Source organism: Enhydra lutris, unplaced genomic scaffold (assembly GCF_002288905.1).
Source record: "Enhydra lutris kenyoni isolate GAN:26980312 unplaced genomic scaffold, ASM228890v2 scaffoldscaffold28, whole genome shotgun sequence".
Taxonomy (NCBI): domain Eukaryota; kingdom Metazoa; phylum Chordata; class Mammalia; order Carnivora; family Mustelidae; genus Enhydra; species Enhydra lutris.
Window position 1 is genome coordinate 127,043 of NW_019154112.1, and position 16,013 is coordinate 143,055.

The 16,013-nt window shown below is 48.7% G+C and overlaps 2 protein-coding genes across 5 annotated transcripts; one reads left to right on the forward strand and one right to left on the reverse strand.

The window, feature by feature from the left end:
* Nucleotides 1-1,131: 1,131 nt before the first annotated feature.
* On the reverse strand, nucleotides 1,132-9,659 carry LOC111152220 (G protein nucleolar 1 (putative)). Its single transcript, XM_022510621.1, has 13 exons — nucleotides 9,594-9,659; nucleotides 8,748-9,275; nucleotides 8,185-8,350; nucleotides 7,672-7,808; nucleotides 7,365-7,516; nucleotides 7,176-7,247; nucleotides 5,981-6,188; nucleotides 5,706-5,801; nucleotides 4,942-5,136; nucleotides 2,504-2,682; nucleotides 2,264-2,426; nucleotides 1,872-2,012; nucleotides 1,132-1,486 (listed from the first exon to the last, which is right to left on the reverse strand). Exons 2-13 carry the CDS (start codon nucleotides 8,818-8,820, stop codon nucleotides 1,245-1,247), a joined length of 1,824 nt encoding a protein of 607 aa, XP_022366329.1. The 5' UTR covers nucleotides 8,821-9,275; nucleotides 9,594-9,659; the 3' UTR covers nucleotides 1,132-1,244.
* Nucleotides 8,339-15,211, forward strand: LOC111152221 (proline rich 3). Of its 4 annotated transcripts, XM_022510623.1 has the most exons (6): nucleotides 8,339-8,398; nucleotides 9,956-10,078; nucleotides 10,806-10,868; nucleotides 12,806-12,988; nucleotides 13,340-13,630; nucleotides 13,894-15,211. In XM_022510623.1, the coding sequence occupies exons 2-6, from the start codon at nucleotides 9,973-9,975 to the stop codon at nucleotides 13,998-14,000; spliced, it is 750 nt and encodes a 249-aa protein (XP_022366331.1). In that variant the 5' UTR covers nucleotides 8,339-8,398; nucleotides 9,956-9,972; the 3' UTR covers nucleotides 14,001-15,211. The 4 variants fall into 4 exon arrangements, with proteins under 4 accessions (XP_022366331.1, XP_022366330.1, XP_022366332.1 ...); XM_022510622.1 differs by lacking the exon at nucleotides 8,339-8,398 and having other exon boundaries at nucleotides 9,701-10,078; XM_022510624.1 differs by lacking the exons at nucleotides 8,339-8,398; nucleotides 12,806-12,988 and having other exon boundaries at nucleotides 9,701-10,078.
* Nucleotides 15,212-16,013: the final 802 nt, after the last annotated feature.

Here is a 16,013-nt window from a genome sequence, read left to right on the forward strand (position 1 = left end):
TAACAGTATAGGTTTGTCAGCCCATTAAAAATACTTTTTGCTAATGCTTAACTCAGACAACACTGTGGCAGTCAACAAATCCCATTCTCCCTTTCTCCAATAATTAAGTCTAGGAGTCTGGCTGCTTGCTTAACAAAGGAGTACAGGAAGTCTTCAGATGCCCTGACTCACAGGATGGCTGACTACTGCTGAGAGGCACAGGACTCTAAGACAGCTCTGGCTACCTGCTGAGTTCTAGCACAGACCCTGCAGTGATCATCTTTTCTCTAGCCCCAGACCAGGCTAAATAGGATTCAAAAAACTGTCTCTGTGCCCTCTATCAATCTCATAGACTTTTAGTGCATATGGGCCTTTAAATAATGAAGCTTAACACTGTACTTAAAGGGCTGGTCTGCTTAAATCATGAATGTGCACATTACTTGTTGCCAGTAATTAAGATACTACTTGTACACATTTAATCACCATCTTCACAAACATTGTCTTAACTAAAAACGTCTATCAACACGAAGTCCTAGAATGATAGCGTATGAGCCTCAAAGATTTAGAAAACATCACACACCCTTCTTCATCTAAAAACTTGGGTGCCTGAGAATGGGGTCTTAATCATGGCCAGCCTGCACATTTAGGTCGGGCCCTATCTACACATTTTTATATGCTCAGTGCTTAGCAGAGATCCAGACACACAGCTGGCCCTTGATAAGTATTTGTTGAATTTCAATAAGTCCTATAAAAAGCTCACATGGCGACATCAGCTTGTCACATCTCTTACCACTTCTGTTCCAAAAAGTAGTACTACTACTAGAACCTAATAGACCCAGGTCTAGCAGCAGGGGGCACACACAGCTGCTGCTCAAATCTGAGAAGGAACGGCACAAACTCCAAAAGAGGGATGGATTTAGACCTGGCCTCAAAGCCTGAAGTGACTTCCCCTCCCCATGTTGATACTGGGATTCATAAGGTACAGAGTGGAAGAGTGAGCAAAGACAGTGGATTTCAGGGCCTTACAACCCAGTGAATTAACCCCTAAGAGAACTCTTCCTTCCCAAAGAGGGGAAAGAAAGGAGAAGAGGAGAGAGGCTTCCCACAGCTGTCGGCTAAAACAGCCGCTCTCACCTCAGTCCATTCGGGGAAGGGGTTACAAAGCAGACAATCTTTATTCACAATTGGGGCAGCAGAGGGGAGGTACCCCCAGGTCAGTTCAAAAGCAGAGATACTGGGTGGAGCAGATGGCGCAGGGTAGGGACTCAGCACTCGTCCTCTCCCAGTAGGGCATAAGGGTTTCGGGCAGCCAGGCTGGACCCTGGAGCTGAAGTTGGGGTGTCCTCATCCCCTTCCCCCTCCTCATCTGCATCCCGGTCCTCCTCTCCCTCCTCCTCACAGGAGCTGCTCAGCTCTTCTTCTTCCTCCTCCTCCTCGTCACCAGCTGGCCCCACCCTGCCCTGCAAAACCACCAGCTCTGTGGTCTCTGGATGGGACTCCCAGGTGCCTGGGGAACCAAAACAAGAAGAGAACAGAGGAAAGTTTTAAGTGAGGAACTAAAGCCAAAGAAAGATGGGGAAGAGGCAAAGACTAAGAGTAACAATCAGTTTTGTAGCTGCTGGCATTCATTCATTCATTCATTCATTCATTCAAATTCCCATGTGCTGGGCACTGAACAGAAGCTCTGCATATATTAACTCTACTCTCTACCACCACCTTGCCAGAGGACAACTATCATCCAGGTTTTGCAGATCAGGAAACTGTCTCAAAGATGCTTAGTAACATAGAGCTGACCGACAGGTACAGAATCCAGGTCTAACCCTCGCTCTGTGTAGCCACAGAGCCCACACCCTTTTGCCTACATAATAACATAAGAACAGTGGCTGTCTGACCTTTCTGTTCATTGTAGCCTGGGGGATGAAAACACAGGCTGAGGCGGCCGTCCAGTGCCAGCCGTAGGAGGCTATTGGCTGCTCTGTACACATCGTTCCGGGCTGCCTTAGCTGTCTTATAACCACGCTTCTCTGCCCAGGCTGGAGAGAGAAAAGAAGAGTAGGGAGGGAAGCCATTAACTGGGCCCAGTTACCATCACCCCATTCTTGTAACATAGTCCTTCCAGTTTTCTCCAGATCATCCCAGACCACTGATCTTGCTGGCCCCACGACAGAAATCCAGGCATGAGCAGCCAGGTGCTTCATCAATGGCAGAACCTCTGAGGACAGGTGAGGAGAAAGGACAGGGTTCAGGGTAAGGGGAGGAGAAACCAGGAACATAGAGAGCCCACCTTCACAGATGTCCCAGGCACACCAGGGGTGTTCCGCTGAGGGATCCTTGGCCTCTGGGTGGCGCAGGTGGAGCAGGACCTGCACAGGAATTCGAGAGGCCAGGTAGCCCACGGCGGTGTATGGCTCCTGGATTTGGGCAATGGGGTAGATCCCCGCCAGAACCTGAGGGCAAACAAGAATGCTCAGTCTGTTCCTGACCTCTTGCCTCCTCTCCTTTCCTGCCCCCTCTGCCCTCATACCTGTAACTGCCTGGGCAGAAGGGATGGGAATATGAGGCCGGGGCAGTCACAGAGCTTCACAGAGGGGGTGAGAAAGTAGGTCTGAAAGTATCGGGTGTGGCCAGGGGTTCTGGAGACACTCACGACCTTCCTGCCTACCAGACCGTTGATCAGCGAGGACTTGCCCACATTGGGGAAACCTAAGAAAGGCAAGAAAAATTAACATTAGACAGTTCCCTACTCTGTGACAGGCAGGATATGGTGCTATAACTATAAATAAGAAGGGAAGTAAGGCACAGAAATTAAAGAAGCAGGGGTGCCTGGGTGGTTCAGCCGCTAAGCATATGCCTTGGTCTCAACTCATGGTTCCAGCATCGTGGGATCAAGCCCCATATAGGGCTTCCTGCTCAGCAGGAAGCCTGCTTCTCCCTCTCCCACTCCCCTTGCTTGTGTTTCCTCTCCCACTGACTTCCTGTCAAATAAATAAATAAATCTTATGAAGGAAGGAAGGATGCAAGGAAATTAACAAAGTGGTACAACCTTGCAAGTTTCAAATCAGATTCTGGGCTGCCAGGGTTGAATCCTGGCCTCTCCACTTATCAGCTTTATAACCTCAAGGCAATTTACTTCATTTTCTGAGCCTGTTTCCTCATCTTACAAGTACAGACACCTTCAAGCTCAAAGTGGTCAGGATTAAATACAACTGTCTGGTTCAGTGCCTGCGGTACACTAAATGCCCAACACAAGTAAGACATACAGCTCATAATCATCGCAACTTCTCCAGGGAGAAGACGGGAAAACCTCGAGGCTCACTGCCACTCTCTTCAGGACTACCTCTAACATTTTGGGTGACCTTGGTATCTGCACAGGTGGCCTGTTTAATACTCTGGCCTCTCAGTGCCAGCATCTATCTTCCAAAGATCATTTCCTCAACTACCCACTGCCATAGTCACACTCTGGATCTGGTCAATTCACACTTCTAAAATCTCAACTGCAAGCACCACTTTCTCTGCCCTGATACCCTGTCATTCCAGCTCACTTACTCTGTTCCTCATTTCCAGTAAATTTTTGACCCACTATTCCATACTGAACTCATGTCCTCATTTCCCTTCTTACCCAACTGAGATACCATGACCCAGCTCTATACCCAGCCCCTTTCACAGACCACGAACTCCCAAGTCCTGCCCCTCTCCTCCATCTTACTCATCCCCATGGCTCCCATCTCCCAGTGCTCCGACACTGGCTTGTCCCATAATCACCAAGCTTGCTCCCACATCTAGATCTTTTCATTTACTAATCCCTTGGCCTGGAAGGCCCTTTTCCCAAATCTCCAAATGGTTACTTCCTCTCAACATGCCAGGCTCTTCTCAAAGGGGACTTTCCATGAGAACCCTCCTCTCTGGGTCACTCTCTATCCCCCTTCATTGTCCCTAAATAATATGGTTTCAAGTCATGAATCTATTTATTTCCAAGGCAATAAGCTCTGTGAGAGTAGGGGCCTTTCTGCCACTTTCACGGCAGCATTATCTGCTCCTGGAACAGCACTCGGCACTTAACAAAACATCTGTCAATAACTAGAAGTAAACCCAAGCTCAGGACTGCCTGTGCCACAGAAAATGCTCTCCCTTGCATCACTCTGACGTAAGCTACTGCACATAAGGTATTGCAGAGTCTTGAAGAGTGGACACCCCACCCCCCCTACCCTCGCCAGGGAGAAGCAGGGGGAAATGACTGGAGAGGGTGCCATCTGTCAGCAATCAGGTAGGTTGTTCCCAAGACAAAAAGGAGACTAACTCAGGAATGTTTCCAAGGAGCCCAACTAACACTCTGCTTTCCTTAATTTGATTCCCCTATCACCTCAATGCCACAACTTTGCCCAAGTCACTTCTTACTGCTCCCATCAACAAAGGAAAGGGGCCCTGGGTCCTAATCATACATTCCTTTCTTCCCCACCAAGAACGGAGACAAAGCTCTTAATTCAGGGAAATTCTCCTTGACAACAGACTTAAAGGGATAAGAGTTAGAAAGATATGAATGCTAACTAACCTCCTACTAGGACGTAATGATTTCTCTACTACAGAGTGATTATGACTATGGAAAGAGTTAAGATATATATCATTTAGAACAATGCTTGGTACCTGGTAAGCACTACGTAAAGGTTAAAGTTTAACAATCGTAATTATTACTAGTAACACTATTTGTCAGTCATCCTTAGGCTCTGCCTGTGCTATTCTCTTCATTCCTCAGATCTGTTCTTCTAATTGGGTATCAGCATCCTCATTCTAAAAACCAAAATAACGAAGACTCAGAAAGGGTAAATAACTTGCTCAAGATTAGTAAGAGCTAAGCCTGAATTTAACTCAAAGGCACCAGGACCTTTCCACTATTGCTGACACCTTCCTTTTCTGAAACTCTGTACCTCAGGGTAGGCCGCCATGCATGGACCACCACTTCCTTACCCACACAGCCAATGGTCACCACCCCATCTTTGTAGCGCTCCCGGGTTGGGCCAGTTGGCTCCATCGCTGAGTCAGTCTGCTGCTCCACCAGGACTGCAGGTCCATCCTCTTCTTCCTCCTCCTCTCCAGAGCCATTTCCCCAGGTGGCCCCAGCCACATCTCGGGCAATCTTCTCCCGCCAGCTGCTCAAGTCCACTGTTCAGGAAAGAAGATGATAAAGGTTCTCCCCAGGGCCACCAGAGATGATTGCACAGACTATGTACTGCACAACTCCCTCTGGAGTTGGAGAATGCCAACCCACATGACAGATTCTTCCTGGCCTGTGTTGAGTTTCGGAAAAATATGGGGAAGACTGAAGGCAACAGAACACTGGGGTTCCTGCATACTTGCTGTCTTTGTTGCCACCATGTGTGCTCCCTCTTCTTCTTTTTTTTTTTTTTAAAGATTTTTATTTATTTATTTATTTGACAGACAGAGATAACAAGTAGGCAGAGAGGCAGGCAGAGAGAGAGGGAAGCAGGCTCCCCACTAAGCAGAGAGCCCGACGCAGGGCTCGATCCCAGGACCCTGGGATCACAACCCGAGCCGAAGGTTTAACCCACTGAGCCACCCAGGCGCCCCTGTGCTCCCTCTTCTATCCTTCCCCTCGCTGCTCAACTACATCCATAATAGAAAGGACTAATTTCAGGGAAGGGAAGCAAAATGACTTTAGGTCTTGGGTCTCCCCCATATCCTTCCACAGCTTCCCTCTAAGAGCTATATACCTTTTCCTGCAGTGATGGCTTCACAGGCTCTCAGCAACTGCTCTGGCCCCAGGGCCCGGGTCCATCCTCTCCCCCGCCTCCGACTCTTCTTCAAAACTGAGATCAGAGGACACAAGTGTTAGGCTTAGTGTTAGGTGTTGGGCTTATACACCCCAACTCACCCACCACCCTTAGGCCCAAGATCGGGTACTCCTTCGTCAACAAGCTTCTCTATTCTCCCTGTTGTCCCCTGCCACCCCACCTCTCCCATGCTGCCTTTCTCATTGCCCACTCACCGCTACTAGGGTCCTGTGGGGTGCGGGGGTCCCGAGGGAAAGAGGAAAAAAGGACTATGTGGAGCTGGGGATAGTGTTGGTGAAAATAATGCTTCCAGGCAACCACGAGAGCTGGTGGGGCTAGATCCACCTTGTTCAGGACCAAGACCAAGGCCAACCCAAGTTCTCCAGTCACGTACTCGTAAAGTGCTGGTGGGAAATTCACAACCTGGGAAAAGGTTGGCGAGAGGAGGGAGCAATGAGAGGTCAACCCAGAGTTCTCTGCCTCTAGTTCCCCACTCACCAGGCACCACTCAGAGACAAGACTCTGGGGGTAGCAGATTGTAGGGGCAAAAGGGTAAATTAGCAAAATTGAACTAGAAAAATAAAGTAGCAGTAAGCAATACCTGTGCATTTGTCTCTGGGGGACTTCTTACAGGTCCTGATTAGGGATGGAAATGAGCCAAAAACAAGACAAGGAAATAGTGATACCTAGCACACTGGTGTAAAGATTGGGGTCAGGCATAAGAGTAGGGTTGGGATAAAACCCATAATACCTGTTTTTGTGTGCACACAACTATTTACACGTATTTAGATGCATGTGTGCACATGCACATGTCTGTAGATTTGTGATGAGCATGTGTGGCTGTGTGAGTGCATGTGAGTACACACATTTGTATGTGTAGGAGTGTGTGTATACGTGCCATTAAGGACTTCCAAGCTAAATGTTCCCACAGACCTCCCTTTCTCAGCAATGGAGTGGCAGAGCCAGGTTAACAATGGAGTGGCAGAGCAATGGAGTGGCAGAGCCAGGTTAACACAAAGGTTGTCCAGCAGCCAAGTTTAGAGCCTTAACTACTATCCTAGTCTTCCATGTAAGGCTGAGTTCTATAGAGACTGATGTGGTGGGGCAGGGAGGAGCCCCAGGCTGCCTTCACAGAATCCCCTGGAGCTCCACACTAAAACATCCTATTGGTCTAGCTATGGTGGAATGAAAACAGGATACATAGTTTTTCATCAAAGGAATAAAGAGAGTCAGTTAACCAGAGCAGGAGTGACAAGCTGTGACACTGATGAACAAAGGACTGAGTTCTTGACTGCAGACATCACTATGAGGTAGGAAAGAGCTCTCCATCTCCCAACTCCTGCCTCCGCCCTTTACCCCATAAGAATCTTCCTCCCCATCCTCCTTGTCACTCTCACCCCCAGTACTCACTGGGTGTCGGATATCAGTGATAAGTAGGACAATGTCAGACATCTCCAACACACGCCACAGCTGCCTCCATGTCTGAAAAAACAAGATCACTGGAAGAGTACCTAAGCCCAGAATTCCTCTCCTGCCTGACCCCAGACCAATCTGATCAATGGTCACTATGCCCCACTCCTGTCCCCACTCCATTCTCACCTCCAGATTATGCTCAAAGTAGCTGAGTTTCTCAGAGGTGTAAGCCCCATGAATCTTCCCAAGGTACTCCTGGAAGCTCCGTTCCTCCTGGCTCATTAGCTGCTCTTTGGACATCTCATAGCTCCAAGGAGGACGTCGGGGAAAGTCCAGAACTGGGAAGTTAAGAAAAAGTCCAAATAAGTCAGAATAGTTTCAGGGCTCAAGAATGGATCCCAGACCGCTCATCCCTCACAGTCAGATCTTCTTCTTCCAAGTTTCTTCCCCCAGCCCACTGCCTCTCCCAAACACCCAGATGTTGAGCTCTCACCTGAGCCAGGCTGATAGACCTCCTGGATGTCCAGCTCCAGCAGCTCAGCACTGACAGGTTGCAGCACTTGCTCGCGGGCTGCCCTCTTTCTCCTTTCCACCTCCTCCCGGCTGTCTCGCTCAAAATGCAGCCGGTATCTAATGGGACAGGGACCGCAGCATCTCTTGCAATCCCATGGCCACAAACTCCCCTCCTGGGCAGACAACTTCATAGAGCTTTCTCTCCAAAGTTGTCCAAGTCTCCTCTCAGTCTACCCTCCTCAAGTCCCTCTCCCGCAATATTCCGCCTTCCTCTAAACCTCGCCTTTTTAAAAGCCAAGAACTCTCTCCAGCCGCCCCCGCCCCGGAAGGGAGGATTGTGGCCCGCTCCCGTGAGCCGCTGCCTGCGAAGAGACGGACGGCATCCCTGACCCCCCCCCTCCACCACCAGCAGCAGACTCCCCCGCCCCCCAACAACGCTCTCACTTCCGGGTAGGCGGGGATGCCCCGGCCAGCGCCCCCCGCCTGCTCTCACCGATTTGGGTCATAGCCTCGAGGACCCAGCCCCTGGGAAGGCTGCTGATTGAGCCTGCGGATATGATGGGTCACAGACTCCCCGTCCGAGGTGTCGGTCTGCTCCTCCCGCCGCTCCCGGCTCCCGCTGCGGCTGTTGGAACTGGATCGCAGCCCATCTTGGAGCCCTGCGGGGAGGAGGCGGTGACGCCAATACTCGACGGCTCTAAGGGGCGGTAAGACCCCCCTCCCCGGTCTGTGTGGGTCCCCTCACACCACCCCACTTCTTTTGAGGCCCGATCCTCCCAGCATCCTGCCCGAGACCCTACCGGATGTGCGTGGGGGGAGTCATTCCTCCTCCAGGGACCTGCGGGGATGGCGCCCCGTTCGAGCTGGAGGGATTCCCCTCCCCCAATTCGCCATCCTTTCCCACCCCTTCCAGGGAGACTGGGGTGAGAGAATCCCGATCGTCTGCGCGTGGCCACCACCCACTCCCACACCCCGCAGGGGTGCGGCGGGCACACCCCTCCTTCCAGAGGTGCCGGGAGCCCGAGCCCCGCCCCCTCCCCTCGCTCCCGCACTGACCTCGCTTCCGCTCCCGCTTGTCCTGCAACTGCTTCTTCTTTTGCTTCACGCTGAAGGGCTTCTTTCTCGGCATGGCCTGGACCAGTCCCCTGGCCCACCCTCCGCCGAGCTCCCGCCGCCTCAACTGACTCCCCCCCACCCCCCCGGGCACCCCCCGCCGCAAGGGCCTGGGACCCTGGAGGGGGCGGGGCTACGAGGTGACGTCAGCGGGCGGGCCTGGCCGATTTGCCCCCACCCCCCTAACCGTGGCCTGGGTGGAAAGCGAAGGAAATAGAGCCACTTCTTTACGGGAGCGAGGCGAGAGGAGGATGCGGGGTGCGCTACTGCACGTGAGAGTCAGTGGCACCGAGAGGGCGCAGCGGCGGCGAGGAAGGAGGCGCGCGTGGGAGGATCAGGCTAACTTCGTCACGGACGCTACCAACTCGCGTTCGGAGGAGGGGGGACGTGTGTCATCACTACCTTGCGCTCTGGGGGGGAAGCTACCACTCACCTGGAGGGGGCGGTGGAGCGGAGGGCGGGTCCTACCACCTGGGAGAAAGAAGAGCGTGGATGCGCTGAAGCTACTTCCCAGCCCCCCCCGCCCCGGGCTTGACCTCAGTGGAAAGACTGGACTGCGCGTCCCAGGAATAGAGTGGAGTGGCTCCTCTACACTGGGGGCGGGGCCAGACGTCTTGAGGGGAGGGTAGCGGTCTCAAGAGCCCTGGGACCCAAATTCCTTGTCGAGGTAGCGGTAAAGAGCAGGTTTACAGATCATAAGGGCAAGCGCAGGCTAGGAAGGAAACCCAGGTGGGACAAGGATTTTTGGAGAGAGGTCAGAGGGCACGAAGTTGTGCCTGCAGCCGTTACCATAGTAACCGGGGTCCGGATGTGGCGATCTTAAGGTGCGACAGCTCTCTCAGGCCTTCTGGTCCGAGAGCCTCTGACTCTATGGCACACAGTGAGCAGCCAGTCGTGGGTTCTTTGCGAGGGGAGAAGAGAGGAATTTTTAAAAGCATTTAGAGGAACTCAATAAAAAGTAGTCTTGAGACTGCTTCTGTGCCTGGCAGAGACCGAGGGAGGCGTTTTATGATAGAATTTGACGCACAAAAGCTCCCCGGAGCTTTCCGGAAGTTAAATGGCGGGAGCATCAGCCTCTCCATGCACTCACCGGAAGCGGAAATAGAATCCCCGCGTGCCCCTTCCTCACTGCCCTCCAAATCCCGCTGCAGCCATTGCCGCAATCACGATGCCCAAACGAAAGAAGCAGAATCAGCAGCAGCCGCCGCCACTGCAGCAGCCACCGCTGCCAGAGCGGGAGGAGACTGGAGACGAGGAGGATGGGAGTCCCATCGGTGAGGAGCCCGGGAGGGGTGTGCACATGCCTGTCAGCTGGTCGAGGCGAGGGGTTAGGGTCTGAAAAGGTGCGGGGGAGGGGGCTCTAACGGAAGGAGGAAGGGCGCAAGCACTGGGGCGGGGATAGGATCCTGTCCGGTGTGGAGTCCTGAGTGAGTTCTCTTCCTTGACCCCTCAACTTCGATCCGGCCTCTAACCTTTCTGAAGAGGGCAGGGGAGACGATAAAGAGCTCGTGTGCGCAGTCGCAGAACGGCAAGGGAGAGGGGACCCTAGAGAGGTTGCATATTGCGAAGATTAGGATAACAGTTTACCACCAGACTTGCACAGAGAAGCTAGATAGAAGTGCTGCCTTCTCTGAACTACTCCGGGGGCGGGTGGGATCGTTCTGATTGGCCAACAGTTAAAGTGAGGATTGGATTACAGCTGGAATCACCCGGGATGTTTTGGGTAGCAACTAGGTTAAGGGAAAGAGAAAGCTGTAAGATAGCCTTCCTCCATTATACTCCTTGACTGAGTCTCCACTTTTTTTTTTTTTTTTTTTTTCCCCAAACTGGAGACTCTTTTTTGAGGAAAGGGCAGGTGGATTTACCTGAGAACATGTAACACTACTGAGAATGTATCTGGCTTTACAGATTGAATTAAGAAATAGGTAGTAGAAAAACATAAGACAGGATCATTATAACTTTAGTCCATTTTGATAACTATATTTTCATGTCCGCTCTTAGGACCACCCAGCCTTCTAGGCCCTCCCCCCATGGCCAATGGAAAGCCTGGTGACTCCAAGTCAGGTGAGGATGAGGGGGCTCTGATTCTTTGATTAGTCTTGGAGAAGGGGGCAAGGGAGGGACCAAAACCCAGGAGAACTTAAAACTAAAAGATCAGGGATTCTGTTAAAAAATGAATGGAGAGATGTATATTCACAGATTGGAAAACTCAGTGTTGTAAAAATGTCGCTTATTCCCAAATTGATCTGTAGATTCAGTGGATTCCTGGTTACAATCCCTATCAATCCCTATAATGGAAATAAGCATTCTATGTTATTACATGGAAATGCAAAAGCTGCAAATACAATCTTGAAGTTGGAGGACTTATCTGAATGTCACAATTTACTGTAAAGCTGTAGTAGTTATGGTGTGGTGTTGGCACAACAGACCTAAAAGTCAATAGCCTGGTACAAAAAGTACAGTAACAGGCCTGCACGTATGTAGACACCTCATTTATGATGAAGTTGGAGCTGAAATAGTGGTCATTTCAATAAATGACGCTGGATTAATTGGGTATTCTTGAGGGGGATGAAATCTGACCTATTCATATGGTATATAAGCATCAACTCCAACTGAAGTATAGATCTAAGTGTTAAAAGTAAAGGAAAATATTTTCATGGTCTTGGAGGAGATAACAGTTCTTAAACAGATAATAAACATTTTAAAGATTGATAAACTGAACTACATTAAACTTTTATTAATCAAATGATACCATTAAGAAATTAATAGGAAGTCATAGATACTTGCAACAAATAGAACCAATGAAGAGCTTGAATCTAGAATATACACAGGCCTCTTTTAGACAACCTGTTAGAAAAAATGGGCAATGTACCAGAACAGCTCTCTCTCAAAAACTGAGATCTAAATGACCAAGAACATGTGAACAAGAACTCAATATCATTAGTTGTTAAATAATTACAAGATGAAAACATAACACTTCAAGTTAAGACCCTTGTGCACTGTTGGTGAGATTGTAAAATGGTGCAATTCTATGGAAAACACTATGGAGTTTCCTCAGAAAAAGTTAGAAATAGAAATACCACATGATCCAGCATTCCCTCTTCTGAGTATATATCCAAAAGAATGGAAAGCAGGATCTTGAAGAGATATTTGCACACTCCTATTCATAGCAGCATTATTTATAACAGCCAAGAGCTGGAGGCAATCTAAATGCCCATTGACAGAAGAATAAACATAATATGGTATCTTCTTACAATGGAATAGTATTCAGCCCCAGAGAGGAAGGGAACCCTGTTGCATGGATGAATCTTCAGCATTCAGCATGAATCTTCAGGCCATCTTGCTAAATAAAGCAATCCAGTCAAAAAAAGACAAATGTATAATTCCACTTATGAGGTATTTAAAGTAGTCAAATTCATAGAAGCAAAGTAAAATGGTGGTTAATAGCTGATTGGAGGGGGAAAAGGAGAGTTGTTCAGTACCTATAGAGTTTCAGTGTTGCAAGATGGAAAAGTTCTAAAGAGATCTGTTTCACAACATTGAGAATTTACTTCACACTATTGAAACATGCACTTAAAAATAGTTAAATGGCAAATCTTAGGCACCTGGCTGGCTCAGTCAGTAGAGCATATGACTCTTGATCTCAGAGTTATGAGATCGAGCCCCACATTGGGCAGAGTTTTTTAAAAAAAGACAGCAAATTTTATGCTACATATTCCAACACAATTAAAAAGCAAAACAAAACAAAAACACTCCCCAGAATGGCAAAGTGAAAAAAACTGACAATACCAAGTATTGTCCAAGACTGTGGAACAGTTGCCAGTGGGAGTATAAATTGGTACAGTCACTTAAAAAAAAAAAGTTTGACTTCATTCAACTTTAGCATACATATACCCTAGGACCCAACAATACCTCTACTACGTTTATACTCAACAGAAATGCATACATATGTGTAACAAAGACATGTATAAAAATGTTCATAGCAGCATTTTTCGTTATAGCCCCAAACTGGAATCCACCCACATGTCCACCATCAGTAGAATGGATAAATAAGTTGTTGTGTGTGCATGCAATGGGATACTACACTGCAATGAAAATGAACGAACTCCTGCTACAGGCAACCTGGATGAATCTCACAAACACGATGTTGAGCGAAAGGAGCCAGACAGAAAAGAATGCAGACTGTATGATTCCATTTATGCGAAGTTCAAAAACAGGCAAAAACTAACCTATGGTGCTAGAAGTCAGGATAGTGGTTTCCTTTGGGGAGGAGGGTGGAATGGTGGGGGGGAGGGGCACAAAGGGGGGAGGATTTTCGAGTGCTAAGAAGGCTCTATCCCTTCACCTGGGTGGTAAAATCACAGGTGTGTTTACTTTGATGGCAGTTGAGTTGTACATTTAAAATTGGTGTATTTTTCTGTATGTATATTGTACTTCAATAAAAAGTAAAACAACAAAAACACAGGGCTGCTTTATCAGAATTAAGCTGGCCACTGATCACCTTTCCATGTCTTTCTTTCTCTCTTATTCTTCAGCTCTTCACAGAGGTCCTCCAGGATCAAGAGGACCAATGATTCCACCACTGCTGAGTCTCCCACCTCCTCCCCGGGGTAGAGGCCCAATTCGGGGAGGCCTAGGCCCCAGATGTGGCCCATATGGTCGTGGTTGGTGGGGGGCCAATACTGAACCTCCTTTTCCTGGACCAGGCCATGGGGGTCCTTCCAGGGGAGGCTTTCACAAAGAGCAGAGAAATCCTCGAAGGCTCAAAAGTTGGTCTCTTATCAAAAATACCTGCCCACCCAAGGATGGCCCTCAAGTTATGGAAGGTAAGGTCCATTTTTCTTATGCCTATAACATTTAATACCCATCACTCCCCAAATGCCTGTGACTCTTCTCTTTTGGGTTGTCCTTTGTCCTTCTGAAGTAAGAGTAGCCCTGAATGTGTTTTTCTCCCAGAAAAATGACTACCATTCTAAAATGTCTGGAAGTGGTAGGGAGTAGAAAATCTGACTGCCCTCTCTTTCTCTGCTTTTTGTTACATTTTTTCCTTTCTTTTATTTTAAACTGCTCAATTTTGACTTGTTTACAGACAAATCCAACCGCCCCGTTTGCCGACACTTTGCCAAAAAGGGCCACTGTCGATATGAAGACCTCTGTGCCTTCTACCACCCAGGCGTCAATGGACCTCCTCTGTGAGACTGTGCCTTCCTATCCAGGCTGGAAGGAGCCCTCTGACCTAGCGGCCATATATTTCCCTGTGGCCCTGTGATGGCTACTGTGAGGCTGTTCTACCCACCACCCTCAGTCAGTGACACCCACCCCTATCCACAGCCTTCCAGTTTGGGGTCCAGAGCTGTGTTTCATCACTGGTGCCCAGTGTGTGGGCTTTCTTCTGATCCAGCCTCCAGAGACTCGCCTTCAGGACCCCATCTTTGCTCCCTTCAACTGCCTCCTGGATCCTCTTCCCCGTCGCCAACTGACTGCTGAACAGGAAACCTCTTTGGTGCTGTTTCTTGTGCATCTGTCCACCTCGCCCCCAGTACTGCCTTCGATTCCTGAGAGCCCTGGAGCAGTTTCCTACCATTCCCTTCTTCTAGCTGCTTGTTTTAAGTCCTTTTTATGTGACAGCCCCTACGCCCAAAGTTGCCAGTTGCTCTATGAAACTCACCAGGTTGACCTGGGGTCAAATATGGACGACTGGTACAGAGTTACTCCCTGAAAGGCCACTCTCCCTGCTTTTGGATTTTGTAGTTTCTTCGTCAGTAGCATGATCCCCACCGCTCTGGTCTGTGATCACTGTGCTTTGTGAAACTGTGCATCCCCTCGTACGTAGCCTTTCTCAGTGTCCGTGGCATCTTTGTGACTTCCCAACACTAGAATAAGTTTTTCTGCCAAAATGAGTGAGGCTCTTGGTGCCCTCTAGACTTTCCACACCTCCCAACATGGGAGAATTTGAAACTTTCCACAAGACTGCCTCTCTGGTCTCCCCATTCTCCTGGTGTTGGTTTTTCTGGGTTTGACATAAGCCCATGAGATGTCCTCTGAAGCCTCTGACGGGCTACCCTATTTCCTCTCCAGCCCACTTTAGTTAGAGTACGTCATTGTGAGGCCACCAGCCCTTTTGTCTGAATTCTGTGAATCTCCACCCGGCCTACCTTTGGGTGGAACCTGGACAGTACTGTCGCCCTCATCTAACCTTCTTCCCTACATCCCTGGTACTGGTTGTTTTCTGTGAAAACGGCAGTGAACAGGTTTGGTTTTGAACTGGCCCAGAGGAAATGGGTCAGGAGTTGTGTGGGCAAGAGGGAAGGATGAGAGCCGTTGGAGAACTGAGAATGAATTTTTTTTTTCTTTTTAACATTTTTTATATTAGTAATAAATGCAGTGGAAACAAGCGTTTTCTTCAATCCTTGTGTTCCAGTCATCTCTGGAGGTGCACTTAAGGGTGTTCTTTTTGGAGTAACTTTATTCTTCCATTTATTCATATACAGTGGTGTTGGAGAAGGAAAAAGCTTGAGTTTTTTTCAGTCTGAAGGAACTAGTGAGGTCCCATAACCTATAAGCATCAGACACACCAGGCTGCATTATGTTCAAGGGTAAGGCCTTAGAGGAGAAAGGAGAGGCCAAGTATCCACAGAGTAATTTTTTAATGTTTTACCCATGTTTGTAGGTTTGATGATTATGGAGTTGTGATGACAAAACAGTCTTTAAACAAATACTTATAGAGTAACTATGGGCCTGACAGTATACTAGGCACTAGAAATAACTAAAACCAATGTTTAAATCTGCAGGAGAGACACGTTTATCAAAAAATCATGAATATGTCTAAGGTCACACCTGTCAAAAGTGAGACATAATGCCAAGAGAGTATGTAATAAAGGGAGACTGGGAAGGTGACATCTGAGACAAGCTCTGAAGGACAAGCTGTGGAAGAGCAAAGTCTAAGCAAAGGTGTTCACCAAGAGATGGGAACAGTAGGAGATGAGGCAGAAGGAAGAAGAGCTAGACCACTCAGGACCTTGCAGAACAGCCTTGGGTCTTTTCATTAATCCTTTGAACCCTTTTTAGGCAGGTTGGTATGGATTAGATTCATTTTTCAACAAGATCATATAGGTGTATGGATGTTTGGAGCCGACCAGGCTTGGAAATGCCTTCAAAAGTAACTTCAGTAGTCCAGGTAAGTTATGATACAGACTTGGGTAGTAGACC